This window comes from Oncorhynchus tshawytscha, linkage group LG22, assembly GCF_018296145.1.
Source record: "Oncorhynchus tshawytscha isolate Ot180627B linkage group LG22, Otsh_v2.0, whole genome shotgun sequence".
NCBI classification, from domain to species: Eukaryota; Metazoa; Chordata; class Actinopteri; order Salmoniformes; family Salmonidae; genus Oncorhynchus; species Oncorhynchus tshawytscha.
The window spans coordinates 477,158-496,512 of NC_056450.1; the positions used below are offsets into that span (position 1 = coordinate 477,158).

The 19,355-nt window shown below is 40.5% G+C and overlaps 2 protein-coding genes across 2 annotated transcripts; both read left to right on the forward strand.

Moving 5' to 3' along the window:
• The first annotated feature begins 6,703 nt into the window (after positions 1 to 6,703).
• On the forward strand, positions 6,704 to 8,025 carry LOC112221371 (transcription factor HES-2-like). The gene is made up of 3 exons (XM_024383522.2): positions 6,704 to 6,964; positions 7,078 to 7,261; positions 7,384 to 8,025. The coding sequence occupies exons 1-3, from the start codon at positions 6,875 to 6,877 to the stop codon at positions 7,698 to 7,700; spliced, it is 591 nt and encodes a 196-aa protein (XP_024239290.1). The 5' UTR covers positions 6,704 to 6,874; the 3' UTR covers positions 7,701 to 8,025.
• Positions 8,026 to 16,744: 8,719 nt separating this feature from the next.
• LOC112221489 (transcription factor HES-2-like) lies at positions 16,745 to 17,604 on the forward strand. The gene is made up of 3 exons (XM_024383627.1): positions 16,745 to 16,834; positions 16,942 to 17,037; positions 17,173 to 17,604. The coding sequence occupies exons 1-3, from the start codon at positions 16,745 to 16,747 to the stop codon at positions 17,602 to 17,604; spliced, it is 618 nt and encodes a 205-aa protein (XP_024239395.1).
• The last annotated feature ends 1,751 nt before the right edge of the window (positions 17,605 to 19,355 follow it).

The window sequence follows — 19,355 nt, forward strand, 5'->3', positions numbered from 1 at the left end:
ATGTGTATGTGACAAATACAATTTGATTTGATTGATTTTGATTTGATTTGATGCAACCAGTCAGGATGCTCTCGATGTTGCAGCTGTAGAACTTTTTGAGGATCTAAGGACCCATGCCAAATCTTTTCAGTTTGCTGAGGGGGAATAGGTTTCGTCAAGCACTCTTCACGACTGTCTTGGTGTGCTTGGTCCATGTTAGTTTGTTGGTGATGTGGACGCCAAGGAACTTGAAGCTCAAAACGTGCTCTACTACATCCCCTTCAATGAGAATGGGGGCGTGCTCGGTGCTCCTTTTCCTGCAGTCCACAATCAGCTCCCTAGACTTGATCACATTGAGGGAGAGGTTGTTGTCCTGGCACCACACCACCAGGTCTCTGACCTCTTTCCTATTTGTTGTCTCATCATTGTCAGTGATCAGACCTACCACTGTTGTGCCATCAGCAAACTTATTGATGGTGTTTGGTTACGCAGTCGTGGGTTAACAAGGAGTACAGGAGGGGACTAAGCATGCAGCCCCGAGGGGCCCCCGTGTTGAGTATCAGTAGGCAGATTACGCAAAAGTCATGTTAACACCTTACTCTGCTTATCTGAATCGGCGTACGGTCAAAATCGGAGTAAGCATATGCTGATTAAAACATCTGGTTTTCTGAGCAATCTTTAGAATTATTAGGGTATGTAAACACCTTAGTGGGCGTTTCAGCAATGTATTTGATCTGCGCATGTGCCAGCACCAGCCGAGTGAGCCTCCCTCTTTAGGGCGAGTGAAGTCATTTCAGAACAACTGAATGTATGTGTCTTAGAAGTAGTTTTCACATTTAAAACGTTATATGTCCCATCTCAGAAGCAAATATGCTTCCCAAAAGTAACATGGTCGCTGTCTGCACTTACCAGAGTGCCATCAGGTAGCCCGGTTTCAGATGTGTCCGTAAACAGGATTATCAGGGAATGTATCATTCTTGTAAAGCATGCTTTAAAGCATGTAAAGCTTGTCAATCATTATTGTGTGCATGTAACAGTACTCATTGGCTGGTCATCACGAGGGTGTTGGATATAGATAAGTACTCCATCGTTCTGCTAAAGACCTATAGGGAGGGTAGCCTATGACTCTATATGCCACTAGAAAGGCAATCAATATCCGTTATGGACAACAATGAATCGATCATAGCACTATAGTTAATTTATGCTAGCAAATACAGTTTTGATGTAGGCCTACACATATTTAACATCTGGATCCATTTAATATTGGAATATTTACATTTCATGATGGCAAATCCATGGCATTCTTATAATATTCAAATAACTGTTCCAACAAGGCTAGTCTACCCCAAATAGAAGCTTGATGTTCCATTTTATGCTTCACTGAATTTTCACTTGACCCCCATCTGTCTTGAAAGGTTGGCTCGCGTCTGCGAACCCGTTCAAACCCAGATTCTCACCATTTATGATGCATAGCATGATCCTATTTATAACATAATAGCCCAATAGAACAACATTCTAATATTTTCATTGTGTAATCCTGTACCACATTGACGTGAATTAGATAATGAAAATATGCCAATTTCAGAAATATTGAATATGGTTCAATTAAATAGTTTAGATCTTCAATGTGCAAAATAGTCATTTGATGCTCTTAACTGGAAAAGGTTTGGTTTATTTTACTGAGACTACTGCCATACTGAAATACTGACACTAGCCTACATCGCGTTAACAAACATGGATGTCTCATGTAGCCTATATCCTGATGCACACAGACATTATCCCAGCTAAAAGGAACACTTGTCTGTTCTATAACTGCTGTGTCACCCCTCATACAGCGCATCCATGATGCACAGCATCTCCGATACAGTGGCCAACAAAAACATGATCATTTCCTCCACATTTTGAGGTATTCCCCAACAAAGGATCACTGTCCATTCAGCTTGCACAGATGGGATACCCACGCCAAATTATGGACAAAGAGGGCCCTAACAGAAAGCCCTCCAGGATTTTGTGTTTGATATCGAAAGCCCTGTTCCCAAACTGGACTTCACGGCAGTTGATTTGGGTAAAAGGGCAAGTGCAAAAAGAATGCGTAGGCTTACCCATTTCTGGCTATTTATTGAATCAAACCTTTATTTAACTAGACAAGTTAGTTAAGATCACATTCTTATTTACCATGATGGCCTACGGGGGCTGGGATTAAAAAATAAATATATGTACACTACCCGTCAAAAGTTTAAGAACACCTACTCATTCAAGGCTTTTCTTTATTTGTACAATTTTCTACATTGTAGAATAGTAGTGAAGACATCAAAACTATGAAATAACACATATGGAATCATGTAGTGACCAAAAAAGTGTTAAACAAATAAAAATCAATTTTATATTTGAGATTCTTCAAATAGCCACCCTTTACCTTGATGACAGCTTTGCACAGTCTTGGCATTCTCTTAACCAGCTTCATGAGGTAGTCACTTGGAATGCATTTCAATTAGCAGGTGTGCCTTGTTTAATAAAGTTCATTTTTGGAATTTCTTTCCTTCTTAATGCATTTGAGCCAGTCAGTTGTGTTGTGACAAGGTATGGGGGGTATACAGAAGAAACCAACTCCATATAATGGCAAGAACAGCTCAAACAAGCAGAGATAAACGACAGTTCATCGTTACTTTAAGACATCAAGTTCAGTCAATACGGAATATTTCAAGAACTTTGAAAGTTTCTTCAAGTGCAGTCGCAAATACCATCAAGCGCTATGATGAAACTGGTTCTCATGAGGACTGCCATAGGAATGGAAGACCCAGAGTTACCTCTGCTGCAGAGGATCAGTTCATTAGAGTTACCAGCCTCAGAAACTTCAGCCCAAATAAATGCTTCACAGGGTTCAAGTAACAGACACAGAGAAGAGAACAGAGAAGACTGTGTGAATCAGGCCGTCATGGTCAAATGGAAAAAACACTACTAAAGGACACCAATAGGAAGAAGAGACTTGCTTGGGCCAAGAAACACGTGCAATGGACATTAGACCAGAGGATATATGTCCTTTGGTCTGGAGTCCAAATTGGAGATTTTTGGTTCCAACCGCCAAGTCTTTGTGATACGCGGTGTGGGGGAACGGATGATCTCTGCATGTGTATTTCCCACCGTAAAGCATGGAGGAGGTGGTGTAATGGTGTGGGGGTGCTTTGCTGGTGACACTTTCTGTGATTTATTTTTAATTCAAGGCACATTTAACCAGTATGGCTACCACAGCATTCTGCAGTGATATGCCATCCCATCTAGTTTTGGCTTAAAGGGACCTTCAATTGTTTTTCAAAAGGACAATGACCCAACACACCTCCAGGCTGTGTAAGGGATATTTTACCAAGAAGGAGAGTGATGGAGTGTTGCATCAGATGACATACATCCACAATCCCCCGACCTCAACCAAATTGAGATGGTTTGGAATGAGTTGGACCGTAGAGTGAAGGAAAAGCAGCTAACAAGTGCTCAGTATTTGTGGGAACTCCTTCAAGATTGTTGGGAAAGCATTCCAGGTGAAGCTGGTTGAGAGAATGCCAAGAGTGCGCAAAGCTGTCATCAAGGCAAAGGGTAGCTATTTGAAGAATCTCAAATATATTTTGATTTGTTTAACACTTTTTTGATTACTATGGTGAAAAATAAGTATTTGGTCAATAACAAAAGGTCAATGACAGAGGTCAAACATTTTCTGTAAGTTTTCACAAGGTTTTCACACACTGTTGCTGGTATTTTGGCCCATTCCTTCATGCAGATCTCCTCTAGTGCAATGATGTTTTGGGGCTGTTGCTGGGCAACACGGACTTTCAACTCCCTCCAAAGATTTTCTATGGGGTTGAGATCTGGAGACGGGCTAGGCCACTCCAGGACCTTGAAATGCTTCTTACGAAGCCACTCCTTCGTTGCCCGGGCGGTGTGTTTGGGATCATTGTCATGCTGAAAGACCCAGCCACGTTTCATCTTCAATGCCCTTGCTGATGGAAGGAGGTTTTCACTCAAAATCTCATGATACATGGCCGCAATCATTCTTTCCTTTACACGGATGAGTCGTCCTGGTCCCTTTGCAGAAAAACAGCCTCAAAGCATGATGTTTCCAGCCCCATGCTTCACAGTAGGTATGGTGTTCTTTGGATGCAACTCAGCATTCTTTGTCCTCCAAACACGAAGAGTTGAGTTTTTACCAAAAAGTTATATTTTGGTTTCATCTGACCATATGACATTCTCCCAATCTTCTTCTGGATCATCCAAATGCTCTCTAGCAAACTTCAGACGGGCCTGGACATGTACTGGCTTAAGCAGGGGGACACGTCTGGCACTGCAGGATTTGAGTCCCTGGCGGCGTAGTGTGTTACTGATGGTAAGCTTTGTTACTTTGGTCCCAGCTCTCTGCAGGTCATTCACTAGGTCCCCCCGTGTGGTTCTGGGATTTTTGCTCACCGTTCTTGTGATCATTTTGACCCCACGGGGTGAGATCTTGCGTGGAGCCCCAGATCAAGCGAGATTATCAGTGGTCTTGTATGTCTTCCATTTCCTAATAATTGCTCCCACAGTTGATTTCTTCAAACCAAGCTGCTTACCTATTGCAGATTCAGTCTTCCCAACCTGGTGCAGGTCCACAATTTTGTTTCTGGTGTCCTTTGACAGCTCTTTGGTCTTGGCCATAGTGGAGTTTGGAGTGTGACTGTTTGAGGTTGTGGACAGGTGTCTTTTATACTGATAACAAGTTCAAACAGGTGCCATTAATACAGGTAATGAGTGGAGGACAGAGAATAATTTTGCACGCCCAATTTTTCAGTTTTTGATTTGTTAAAAAAGTTTGAAATATCCAATAAATGTCGTTCCACTTCATGATTGTGTCCCACTTGTTGTTGATTCTTCACAAAAAAATACAGTTTTATATCTTTATGTTTGAAGCCTGAAATGTGGCAAAAGGTCGCAAAGTTCAAGGGGGCCGAATACTTTCGCAAGGCACTGTATATTTACAAAGCACATGGATGGTACAAGGTCACCTCGATAAGCAATATTGAATAACCAATGCATACATGGTTTGGAGAGCCTTTTTTATTTTCATTTAGCCTAATAAATTGTGTAGCTTAATGTAATCTAGAAGTAATGGACAAAGTATAGGACATATACTTTTCTATACTTTCGCACAGTACATTGTAGCATATAGGCTGCAATTGACTGTTAAGAAGCCTTCACAAGCCTGTTCAGAAGATTTGACAAGCCAACGCAGTGCCACCAGCATTTAACAATCCAAAACCAGGTGTATTACGTCACATATTGACTGTTAAGAAGCCTTCACAAGCCTGTTCAGAAGATTTGACAAGCCAACGCAGTGCCACCAGCATTTAACAATCCAAAACCAGGTGTATTACGTCACATATTGACTGTCAGAGTTAATGCCTAACCTTAAGAATTTGGAATGAATGCCTGCACTTAACCCTAACCTTAAAAATTGGGGGTTAATGCCTAAACTTAACCTTAAACACTTGAAATTTGACGTTTTGAACTTCCAATTCTGGTGCAAAACTGTTAGAGATGACATTGTAAACCACTGTCCCTACCCCCACTCACCATCATGCAGATGGAATATAGGCTACTGACGCCAAATATGTTTGAAAAAACACGCAGACAGGTGACGGGAGCACAAATCAAGAACATGAGTAAGCAATGGGATACGGAACAAGTGCAGCGCAATGGCAGAGACGTGGGGGATGGGCGTGCAACAGACTCCCATCTGTTGCGCATCCATGGCGCGTGCCGAGCGCGTGAGTTTAACAGCGGCTCATAGCTGCACTGAGCAAATGAGAGCACTCTATTGACGAAGACTTACATAAAATACAAAATGTATAAATACAACTTCTGCATTTTGGTTCATATAGTGATACATGAAAAGTCCATCTGAGTAGGCTAACACAACGGTGTTTATTTGGGAATAAATCTCCTGTCATGCATTGAAATATCAACAGAATGTAGGCTATTTGACATAAATAATTCATACAATCTACATTTCATTATTTTATAAACATCTATGGTTCCACTGCATTGCTGCTGCCCCCCCTATTCAAGAAGGGTCTTGGCCACAGGTGAATGTCCTTGTTCAGATAGACTGCATTGAAAACATGTTGATTAGGACAAGCAAATGTTAATCCATACATAGCGTGGCTTGGGGATCGGGTTTTCAACATTTTGGAATCGCTTACTATTTTAGAACGTTTGTCTGGCTACATTTGCCTGAGTCCTAACTCGGAATCAAGACTGAAGAAAACAAACCTAGACCATAATCCACATTTTAATAGAAGCATGATTATAAGAACTATTAATACAACTTGTTTGGTTGTAAGACTTCCCCCCAAGTCCATTATGTTCCAGTAGCCCACTGTGAAAATAAAGCTATTTACAACGTGTCAATAAACAAGATGTAGGCTATCTAATAAATACAACCGAATAAACCTTAATGCTGTTTATTAAACATGATGTTTATCATACTTTACAGTTTTAGCTTTAAAATTGAATTTCAGGATAGTTTAGGATCCCACGTGAGATGGTGCAAATGAATGAATGGAACTTTAAATATCTTTAAAGTTATAGCTACCACAACATGCAATACCACCAGTGAGACATGCCAGTTGTGGAAGCCAAATGTCAACCCTATATCCCCACAGGCCAGATGGTCAAGTCGAGTGCATGTGTTGCTGTCCCAAAGGCATAGTCCCCTGCGTCAAGACTCCAAGACAATGGATGGAGGTCCCCCCCCCCCTCGACGCGCGAAACTCGCATAAATACAGCGCTCTCCCTCCGCTCAGCACACAGCAGCTCACCGCCTCGCAAAGAGCACATCGCCTCTCTCCTAAAAGCACAACTTCTAGCTAAAGACATGACTCCAAGAATCACTCCTGAGACTACCCAGCTTGTCCCCTCAAGGTCCACGGTGGCCCAGAGGAAAGAAGCGAACGAACTGAGAAAGGTAAGAGAAACTAAGAGTCAAATGTGTTTATCACCAACTCGCTATACTGTAGCTTTCGTTCAATGCTATATACCCTTTTCGAGTTACTAAAGGCTTTTTATCGCTTTTTCCAGACACTAAAGCCTTTGTTGGAAAAGAAAAGGCGCGCACGCATCAACGACAGCCTCGGTCAATTGAAGACTCTAATCCTCCCTCTGGTCGGCAAAGACAACGCTCCATACTCGAAGCTTGAGAAAGCCAATATTCTGGAGATGACCGTCCGATTCCTCCGAGATCTCCCTTCATCTTCAGTCAAAAGTCAGTATTATTTCAGAAAGCTAATTCTATCATGTTGTGTATGTGTACCGTATTGTATGAATAAGTTGTACATTTGTCATTGGGTCAATTAAACTAAACTTTCGCCTATTTTTTTCCCCCAGGTTCATCAGACAGCTACAAAGAAGGGTACAAAGCCTGCCTGCAGCGCGTCACCGCTCTGATCCCCAAAACGAACCTGGACAAAGACTCGTGTCAGCGGGTGAACGACTTCATTCAGCAGGCCATGTCTGCGTCCGTCGACCCAGCTTGTCAGAACTGTTGCGCCCAGAGCTCCAGGGCTTTCCCCCAGATTCAGCAGAGACTCCTGAGCCTCAAAGCCAACGTTGGCTCCAGAATCGAGAACCACTCGAACTCGCTTCCCAACCGGCCTCAGCCAGTGCCACAAGCTGTCAATGCTAACATGTGGAGACCCTGGTAGATTAGACTCCCTTAGCGAACATTGTTTTGTGATATATATATAAACGCTGTTAGATGTAGATATTAACTGGAAGAGATGAGGGAGTTATTTCACGTTTGACTAGTACTGCATTTATTTATTCACAGACAAATCAGATGAGCACAGACTTTATGAGCAGACAAATTCTATGATCTTTGTTAGGCTAAATGCAATCCTCTTTGGGATTTCCAAGATTTGGGTTGTAGACAACACAATTGTAAAACCCCAAGGGTTATTTTGTTTGAGGTTTGCGCTATTGACTTAAGTACTTTTGGTCTGTGCAAAGGAGTAGACTGTAAACACTGTGTGTTATAGTAACGTATTATTTATTTGATGAGAACACAATTTAGTTTATGTGTCTTATGACACACGATTTTGTCATTGATACTTTCAATAAAAGCTCATTATAAAAAAGAAAGAAACTGTTTTGTTGTATTTTCTCAGTAACATTATTCCAACATGAAACATTGGATTGAACATGTGTTTATTTCAAAATGATATGAAATGAATGCGTTTATTTGCTGAAATGGCGCTATAGGAATAATGCTAGAACTGTTTGGTTGTTTGCACAGCAGTTGATCCCCATTCGTCCCATTGTGGGGTGGTGCGCTGCTCAACTTCTGATCGTGAATTTGCTCGGAAAGAGGCCATTTGCTTGTTTGGTTTGGGGGTAAAGTATATGGGGGTAGCCCATAGAGGCATTTCAAACAAAACGAATTAAAGAAAACATTTTGGTGAGCCCATATGAAGTAGTGTAATGCTAAGATAAAGTGCTTCAAAATGCACCAGTATGAGTCCCATAATAGCACCATGATGGATTGTAAATCTAAAAAAACAATATTTATATGCACCATCAACATGACATTTTCCAGAAAATGTTTCTGTATAAAGACATGCTACATTTAGGAGATGCTTTTGCCTTCTGGTTGATGTGAAGCCAATGGATGGATTGTTCAGTCTTTGGACTCATCCATTTATGAGACCAGATTGCTCTTCTTTGTATTTCAATGTCTCTTTAGGGGTCAGTATAGATTCCAAAAATTGTATTAACAAAATGTGTATTTGCTATTCAAGTTAAAGGCACAACAGCCTGAGCCTGCCAGTTGTCTATCCTGAGCTGAGGGATGGGGCTAGAGAAATGTCACCAAATGTAACCAAATTCAATCAAGGAGCAATAGGTGCAAGGAGTGGCAGGAGTCTATGAGATCTAGATGATAGTTCTAAACAACATATATATATATATATATATATATATATATATAGTCTGGCACATGATATATAGCACAGAGGCTGCTGCTTAGCACTTTAGAGTCAGCTGCCCTATATACATATATATATATATACATAGACTTGAACCACTGGCCACTTTAATAATGGAACACTAGTCACTTTAATAATATTTACATATTTTCCATTACTCACCTCATATGTATATACAGTATTCTATACTATATCTTAGTCTATGCTGCTATGTCATTGCTTGCTCAAATATTTAAAAAAATCTTCATTCCATTCCTTTACTTTAGATGTGTGTGTTGTTGTGAAATTGTTAGATATTACTGCACTGTTAGAGCTAGGAATACAAGCATTTTGTTACACCCGCAATAACATCTGCTAAACATGTCTATGTGACAAATAAAATATGATTTGAGTAAAATTACAACAAAACATATTGGCTTCACAACAGATAGCACCTCTAATACATCCAGTGGCTTGGAATGAACTCTTCACTGAGCAAACTCACTGTGAACATATTTCCTTGGCATTTTCATGCATTGTGTCAGTTTCATACTAAGTACATGAGACCCCATTGTGCCAAAATATGTAGCCTACACCCTGTGATGCCATACAGCTATCTTCCCTATGTGGCAGATGGTCTTAAAGGGATACTTCTGGATTTTGGCAATGAGGCCCTTTATCTACTTCCCCAGAGTCAGATGAACTTGTGGATAGCATTTTATTTGTGTCCAGTAGGGTGTTAGAGGTAGCAGATACCATAGACTTCCAGCCATTACATTAACGCTTGTGGTATCCACGGTTCATTTGACTCTGGGGAAGTAGACAACATATTCCTTTTGGTAAAGGGAATCTGTAAAGGGAATCTGAGATGTGAAATATTAAAGGGGAAGTTTATCGCAAATCTAGAAACTCCCAAGTGATTCCACATGTTAAAACTAGTTCAGTAGAGTTTACCCTCTCGCTCTCTCTACCTGTAGTGCAGTACTGAAAAGCTTCAAAAATGGGTCACTTGACATTGCTGGATGCAGGCCTCGATCTGCTCTTTTGCCAGTGAATTCATAGTTCAGAAATCCGCAAAGTAGATGGAACATAGGCTACTGCTGGTGCAAAAGTTGATAGGCGTATCACAGGTAAACGTAGTTACGCAAATTGGAAAAAGAGATGGCAGCAAGAGCGAGCTGGTGTTCTGTCCCTGGCTACACTTTATACAGGATATTAAGGGGAAAAGGCACCAAACAAGATGGCGCCGGAGGGTAGAGCTGCCGTCTTACCTGGCTCTTAACCAACCATGCTATTTGGTTTGTTTTTTCGTGTTGTTCGTAACTTGTTTTGTACATAATGTTGCTGCTACCATCTCTCGTGACCGAAAAGAGCTTCTGTGGACATCAGAACTGGGATTACTCACCTCAAATTGAACAAGGAGTTCTTCTTCAACGAGAGGGATATACTACAGATACCCGATTTTAAACTGTAATATCTTATGCTTCACCGAGTCACAGCTGAATGACGACATTAATAACATACAGCTGGCGGGTTATACAAGCTATAGGCAGAATAGAACAGCAGCCTCTGGTAAGACACGGGGTGGGGGCATTTGCAGATTTGTAAACAATAGCTGGTGCACGATATCTAAGGAAGTCTCATGGTTTTGCTCGCCTGAGTTAGAGTATCTCATGATAAGCAGTAGACCACACTATCTACAGTTGAAGTCAGAAGTTTACATACACCTTAACGAAATACATTTAAACTCAGTTTTTCACAATTCCTGACATTTAATCCTTGTAAAAATTCCCTGTCTTAGGTCAGTTAGGATCACCACTTTATTTTAAGAATGTGAAATGTCAGAATAATAATAGAGAGAATGATTTATTTAAGCTTTTATTTCTTTCATCACATTCCCAGTGGGTCAGAAGTTTACATACACTCAATTAGTCTTTGGTAGCATTGCCTTGAAATTGTTTAACTTGGGTCAAACGTTTCGGGTAGCCTTCCACAAGCTTCCCACAATAAGTTGGGTGAATTTTGACCCATTCCTCCTGACAGAGCTGGTGTAACTGTGTCAGGTTTGTAGGCCTCCTTGCTTGCATAGGCTTTTTCAGTTCTGCCCACAAATTTTCTATAGGAAGGAGGTCAGGGCTTTGTGATGGCCACTCAAATACCTTGACTTTGTTGTCCTTAAGTCTTTTGCCACAACTTGGGAAGTATGCTTGGGGTCTTTGTCCATTTGGAAGACCCATTTGCGACCAAGCTTTAACTTCCTGACTGATGTCTTGAGATGATGCTTCAATATATCCACATAATTTTCCTCCCTCGTGATGCCATCTATTCAGTGAAGTGCACCAGTCCCTCCTGCAGCAAAGCACCCCCACAACATGATGCTACCACCCCCGTGCTTCATGGTTGGGATGGTGTTCTTTGGCTTGCAAGCCTCCCCCTTTTTCCTCCAAACATAACGATGGTCATTATGGCTAAACAGTTCTATTTTTGTGTCATCAGACCAGAGGACATTTCTCCAAAAAGTACAATCTGACTTTTTTTTATGGCGGTTTTGGAGCAGTGGCTTCTGAGCGGCCTTTCAGGTTATGTCAATATAGGACTCGTTTTGCTGTGGATATAGATACATTTGTACCTGTTTCCTCCAGCATCTTCACAAGGTCCTTTGCTGTTTGTTCTGGGATTCATTTGCACTTTTCGCACCAAAGTACGTTCATCTCTTGGAGACAGAACGCGTCTCCTTCCTGAGTGGTATGATGGCTGCGTGGTCCCATGGTGTTTATACTTGCGTACTATTGTTTGTACAGATGAATGTGGTACATTCAGGTGTTTGGAAATTTCTCCCAAGGATGAACCAGACTTGTGGAAGTCTACAATTTGTTTTCTGAGGTCTTAGCTGATTTCTTTTGATTTCCCCATGGTGTCAAGCAAAGAGGCACTGAGTTTGGTAGGCCTCAAAATACATCCACAGGTACACCTCCAATTGACTCAAATGATATCAATTAGCCTATCAGAAGCTTCTAAAGCCATGACATCATTTTCTGGAGTTTTCCAAGCTGTTTAAAGGCACAGTCAACTATGGTATGTAAACGTCTGACCCATTGGAATTGTGATACAGTGAATTATAAGTGAAATAATCTGTCTGTAAACAATTGTTGGAAAAATTACTTATGTCATGCACAAAGTAGATGTCCTAACCGACTTGTCAAAACTATAGTTTGTTAACAAGAAATTTGTGGAGTGGTTGAAAAACGTGCATGTAAACTTCCGACTTCAACTGTAAGTATCAAAGTAAATGTAGTTGCTAAAATATACTTAAGTATCAAAAGTAAAAGTATGAATAATTAAAAATGCCTTATATTAAGCAAACCAGACGGCACAATATTCTTGTTTTTTAATTTACGGATAGCCAGCACTCAGACATCATTTACAAACAAAGCATTTGTATTTAGTGAGTCCGCCTGATCAGAGGCAGTAGGGATGACCAGGGATGTTCTCTTGATAAGTGTGCGAATTGGACCATTTCTATCCTGCTAAGCATTCAAAATGTAACCAGTACCTTTTGGGTGTCAGTGAAAATGTATGGAGTAAAAATTACAATTTTCTTTAGGAATGTAGTGAAGTAATGTCAAAAATAGAAATAGTAAAGTATAGATACCCCAAACAACTTACGCAGTACTTTACACCAATGATTTAAATTAGATCCCAATGCATGTCTATGGCAATAAAAGGGCCATAAACTTCCATGGTGAAAATGTTGGCATGCATCTCCTCTTACACCATTTCACCTATCAACACCAAACCAACGTTGAGATGTTCAGACTGACCCAACTTAAATTCGTTGCTTTCAGAATTGTTATATCATTTACACTTTTCGAACTACAGTCTATAACCGTGTTAAATGTTCATAAACGCTCCATAGAATCGACAGGAAGTATTTGGATGTGCCACTGCTCTTACACCGTTTAAGCTATCAACACCAAACACCTATAACCATTTACAAATGTGCATACTGTACATGAACATGGGTTTGAATGAGAACCATGGGAATACAGAGGTAGCTATTCAAAATGGTCCTGCTCCTTGGCCAATTAAGCTATAAAAAACAAATAGGGTATCCTAACTTCAAATTCTTTAAAACCTTTATGAACTAGAGTTATATAAATGTGCACACATTTGCATAAAATAACTCACAGAGTGTAACTATTGAACACGAAACCAACTTTCACATGTTCAGGCTATCCTAACTTCAAATTCATCAAAAACCTTTATCAACCATGACTATTTTGGCTTAAAATAACTAACCAACAGTAAATCAAATCAAATCAAATCAAATGTATTTATATAGCCCTTCGTACATCAGCTGATATCTCAAAGTGCTGTACAGAAACGGTTAGTAACTCTTGAAAGTAACTCTTGAACCGTTTATGCTAGAGACACCAAACCAACTTCCAGATGTTTAGGCAATTCCATCCTATCCTATCCTATGAAATCAATCAATATCTTTCCATCTACCTACTGCTTCTACTATAACCAGTCACTACCATTACTACTGCAGTCATTACTACTACTATTATAATTTATTTCACAACCATAAATACTTTAAAACAAGCTAGCAAACACACCACATTTACTTCAAGAAATTTACTTTTTTCCATTCCTAACCTTCCATCCCTCAACCACTCACTTATCTTAACTGCTTCAACTTCCATCTTCAATTACAATTTAAACCTCTTCCACTTCCATAAAAATACTGGGAGTTCTTAAGTGTTGGCATCAAAGTCTAGCCGGTAACCCCTGGATAAATAAACCCATCAAAATACATGCAGAACATTCATCTGTTTTCACATACACTTAATCACAATATATCTGCTGCAACTATATGAAGTGAGTTCTGGCCCCTTTTCCCAGCTGTGTTCCATCCCTAAAACGTCAGATTCTGCACCTGTCACCAGCTCATATCACTGTGGTCTGAGAAGCTCGACAAAAACGGTTTAGATATACTTTACCGAGGTTTTATATCTTACTGTATTTTATGACATGAAATGTTTTGGATGGATCCCGACAAATGTTATAAGGTGCACATTGTACAAAAGAGCTTCCAAACTCATTTGATGTACAATAACCGTTATGTGAGTTATATACACACACACACACAACTATTGTATTCAATCAAATGACAATACTACTTTACCATCTAATTGGTTTGGTTGAGATACAATAGATCTACTATTGGGTATATGCTACATTGGATCTCACACAAGTAAACCAGACATGACCTGAGAGGTTTTTTCCCCCATTCCCATTTGTCTGGCTAAAGAGACGCTGGTCATGCCATGACAAAAGAAGTGTAGAGTCCAACTCAAGCTACGCAGCTCTTCGTCATGGACAGTCGTGGTGCGGCTGACATCCTCCCCCATCCCAAAAGCTGCATTTTTTTCATTCTCACGTATCAGAACATTCTTAGACAATAGGTCACTGTCCATTCAGCTTGCACAGATGGGTTACCCACGCCGAATTTGCTGGGAAGACAAAGGGGGCCCTAACCGTAAGCTCTATATGGAAAAGTTCTGGATTCATACAGCCGAAATGTTAATTGAAGGCCCCGCGGGGGTGATAGGGGCGCATGCAGCAAATGCGCGTATCAATTTCAGGGCTTCGTTTTGTTCCAAGCCAAGCGTCCGCTTAACTGCATCGTTAGAAGGTTCTGTCCCCACAGAATTAGAACGATGATTATCTTGGAAGTATTTCGATTATTTATCTTATTGAAAATGTTTTGAAACATGCAGACATCACAGGTTAAGTACACATAGTAATAAAACATGATTTGTGATAGCAAATATCCTGTTTCGAACAATCTGTAAGTTACTTGAAAATATACAAGGCTTATAATGAAAGGCAATGTTATTTGTTTGATTCTGTGTCTCTTAAACTACATCGATGCAACCGGGCTCTGAACTAGGGCATCGACCATCATCAATTCGTTACACTTAAACAGGCTTTTACGCACAAACATTGAAAAACACACTTGCAAAAATATAGCTTGGACGCTATAAAGTATGTAAAAGTCAAGCCAACAGGACTATGGCAATATGGAGAGAGCATCTATAGAAAGGGGGGTGTGGGGGAAATCTATTTTGGCATTCTAGTATTTAATCGTGGATACCATGGAGACCATCACCCAATCGCATGCAGATTTGTAGGCTACCGACGCCAAAATTGTTAGCGAAACATGCTTCATAAAACTTAATGCAGAAATAGTTTAGAACAAGTAGGGTGGGGGCTTCTTTCCTTATAGTAGGGTGACACGGGCTGGTAGTAGGGGGATGGTAGTGAGGAGGAGGGGGACATGGGAGAGGTGGGTTGGGTTGGGGGGTGTGTTCGGGTCGGTAACATACGCCCATCTGGTCTCCATGGCGCGTGCTGCACGCGTGATTCCCATGAGAACCGTCGAGTTTGATAGGTCGTTAACACTGGAGTAGTGATTGTTGTTAGAAACTGGTAGCCTATGGAAGACATGCTAAAGGCATTTCTGAATAGAATAAACGGTAAATGGTTTGTAGGCTATGCCACATGGAATGTATACATCATGACTCGAATCAACAATGGTTTGTAGGCTATGCCACATGGAATATATACATCATGACTCGAATCAACAATGGTTTGTCTACTAAATGTGTCTCAGGATATAGGCCGAATGCTAAACAGTTCTACATTTGCTTTGTTCATGTAGAACTTAAACGAATTTCAGTTCATACCCATCATCTGTCGCGCGAACCCCCAAAGTCACGCCCCTCCCCAGGCAGCACAAGTAGGCTACAGGTAAAGACAGCGTCCATCAGAAATGTAAGAGGCCTAGACATCACACACTAAGAAAATTGTTGATCACAATTTACAAGCAGATGTTATTTGAAGTTAGCTTGGCTTGGGTATCTGTCGGTGTAGATGTAAATGATGCGTAAAGCCCAGTGCCCCCTCCATCGTCTATCCATCCATAGCCCCTCCACCAATGTTAGACTACGATACAGAATGGATATCAAACAACATCTGTGCAAAACATGTTTAATGCTATCAGAAAAACAAAACAAAACGTGAGAGGCTGAACGGTATATTTGAAAAACGTGTATTGAATTGAACCATATCCATCTACAATAACCTGCATCTATTTATCGAATTGAACGTGAAATTGCATACACGTTTAATATTTATTCAAATAACATGTAGGCCTAATGTGTGGTTGATATGTTTCTAAATCACTAACCATGAAAGGTGTTACAATGCGATATGCTTTCCATGGAACATTGGTTATGCGTATTTACGCATGGGTATTGAATCATTTAACTTATTTAAAAACCTAAATAATAAGCGGTACATAAAAAACTATGCAATTCAGAATAATCAGACAATAATGAGAAATATTTTAAGTTAAAGACTGCTTGTATACAATAGCATTTGATGTTCAAATCACTTTGACCAAAAAGCAACGCTTATTTACGCAGACGTTTTGCAAGCTTTGTATCATCAAATTTAGCTTGCACAAACCATAGTTGTTATGCTTGGATTAAATGGGGAGGCAGATGGTTATTATTGTACACTTGGTGCTCGTGTTGTTTCAAATGCAAAGGTCCTCGGTCAAAATTACTTGACGGTAGCTTGGGGGCGTACCCGTGACGCACAGAACCGACGCTCGAGACCTCCATATAAACTGCGGCCCGAGGTCGTTGGAAACATATCCTCTCCAATCTCAAAGATTCCCACTTGAAAATTGTCCTCCTCCACATACGAGAATGAAAATGATTCCAAATATAACCTCCGAATTTATCCAATCCTTTGCTCCAAGGCCAACTGTGGCCAGGAGAAAAGAGGCGCTTGAATTGAGAAAGGTAAGGGTCTAAATAGATACAATAGAATAGAAAATACTTTGTGTTTCTAAATTCTCGTGATAAATGGTTTTGCAACGGATACTAAAGTGTGTGTTACCCTTTTTCAGACAATGAAACCCTTGTTGGAAAAGAGAAGGCGCGCTCGTATCAATGACAGCATCAACCATCTGAAGACTCTGATCCTTCCACTCACAGGAAAAGATGTAAGTTCCAAATAACCAACAAATAGGCGATGCTTTATACGTGTCTAGAATACACAGCTGTAAACATGTCATCATCGAAGTTATGCGTATAGATAGATAGTGGTCTAACCATCACCCTGTTCTCTTTTTGTGCAGAATTCTCGGTACTCGAAGCTTGAGAAAGCTGACATCCTTGAGATGACCGTAAGATTCCTCAGTGATATTCCTGCTGCTCAGAAAAAAAGTACATCAGACAGCTACAAAGAAGGGTACAAAGCCTGCCTGCAGCGCGTCACCGCTCTGATCCCCAAAACGAACCTGGACAAAGACTCGTGTCAGCGGGTGAACGACTTCATTCAGCAGGCCATGTCTGCGTCCGTCGACCCAGCTTGTCAGAACTGTTGCGCCCAGAGCTCCAGGGCTTTCCCCCAGATTCAGCAGAGACTCCTGAGCCTCAAAGCCAACGTTGGCTCCAGAATCGAGAACCACTCGAACTCGCTTCCCAACCGGCCCCAGCCAGTGCCACAAGCTGTCAATGCTAACATGTGGAGACCCTGGTTGATTCAAGAAGCCATAACGCCAATGTAAATTGTATGATATGTACATGTCGGGGAGACGTCTCTTGTACATATGTATTTATCAATACTAGGCTATAGAGATGCATGCATTGTCATATTCTCTTGATGAAAAGCTATACTTCATCGTTAAATCATGTTAGTTAAGTATTATATACTGAAGTAATTACACACGTCTTCTGTCTTGTAAATGGACAAGTTTGAAGACATTCTTATTATTTAAGATCTGCATGGATTTTATTTGCTATATTTAGTCCTCTTTGGGGGTTAAATGATAAAAGGGCCACAGAAAACGCCTTTGTAAACCCAAAGGGTTATTAAATGTATGTCATTTGCGCTTTAGACTTCAGTATTCTGGGTCTGTGCAGATAAACGATATGTAAGCACGTTGTGTTATGTTTCTTAAAAACGTAAAATGTCTCTTTTAGGGATGTATTTGTATTACCATTACGCATTGTACATATATTTAACTCCAATAAAAACTACGATACCGTGGTATATTCCTCTTCATTTCAATTTTCCTTAGTTGTCTATGTTGGTATGACTAGGATATATATAGCCATAACTTAGGCCTAGACTGAGACAAAATACTATTTCCTTTTAGTTGGTAAGAAAACGTATCATTACGCACAGAAGTGCGTGTAATCAAGACCTACCCACCAACTGTTACCCAAACGTTTAAACATATGGCCTTAAATGGTTAGTAAAATAGTAAACATGCCATTTTAAGGAACAAGGTTTTAGTCAAATAGAAAGCAGTTTGGCAGTTGAGTGTAACACATGGGGAGCTGTGAAACTTACACCTCTGCCTGAAGTGTCCCCACTTGCGCCAGCGGATAGCTTTTCTCGAGGCGCGGACTGGTAAGACGCTTCAGGAGAGTAGTCACGTGTGCGAGCGAGACAGAGTTTCCCGCCAGGTATTGGCCGAATAGTATGAAATCCAAAATCCATTGCGAGCTATGAGGGGTGATCATCGAAGCAAAGCGAGCTATCCTCTCCCTGTGCGTGTGGTGACCTATCATTTGCGGTTGGATAAACCTGTGTACTTTGCGTCTGGATAAGCAGTCTGAAGAACGCCGTGCCCGCACAATGTGTTTTTATTGATCATTTTTTAAATGATGCAACACGTAGTACACAAATGTAGTACACAACACAAATGTACAACACGAACAACCACCTTACACATTGAAATAGTATGACAGCTTCTATAAAAATGGATGTTAACAAAGATTGATAACTTACAAAAATAAACACACACACACACACACTTTATTATTGCACTGTTCACCAGCCTCCTCTCTGTCTGGCAATACATTTCCCTGTGTGTGTGTGTGTGTGTGTGTGTTATAGTGAGGTTTCCTTACCTCTCTAACCATGCCATCTAGTGGTAGATTTTTATTTCAGAAAAAAATGACCGGCATTTTAGTTTTTTAAATTGATTTAAATCAGACAGATATAAAACTATTAGTCAACAAATTTGCACAAACCTTTGGGAGACTTGTTCCTCTCCATTTAGTCAAGCAAAATAACATTGACTGAAAAGTTATTGTAGGGAAATAGTTTGAATGTACTCCCAAATCTTTAAGTTGTGTTTACACAGGCAGTCCAATTCTTGATATTTTATTTAACTTTTATTTAACTAGGCAAGTCAGTTAAGAACAAATTATTTTTTACAATGATGGCCTACCCCGGCCAAACACAGACGACACTGGGGCAATTGTGCGCCACCCATGGGACCCCCAATCACAGCCAGATGTGATACAG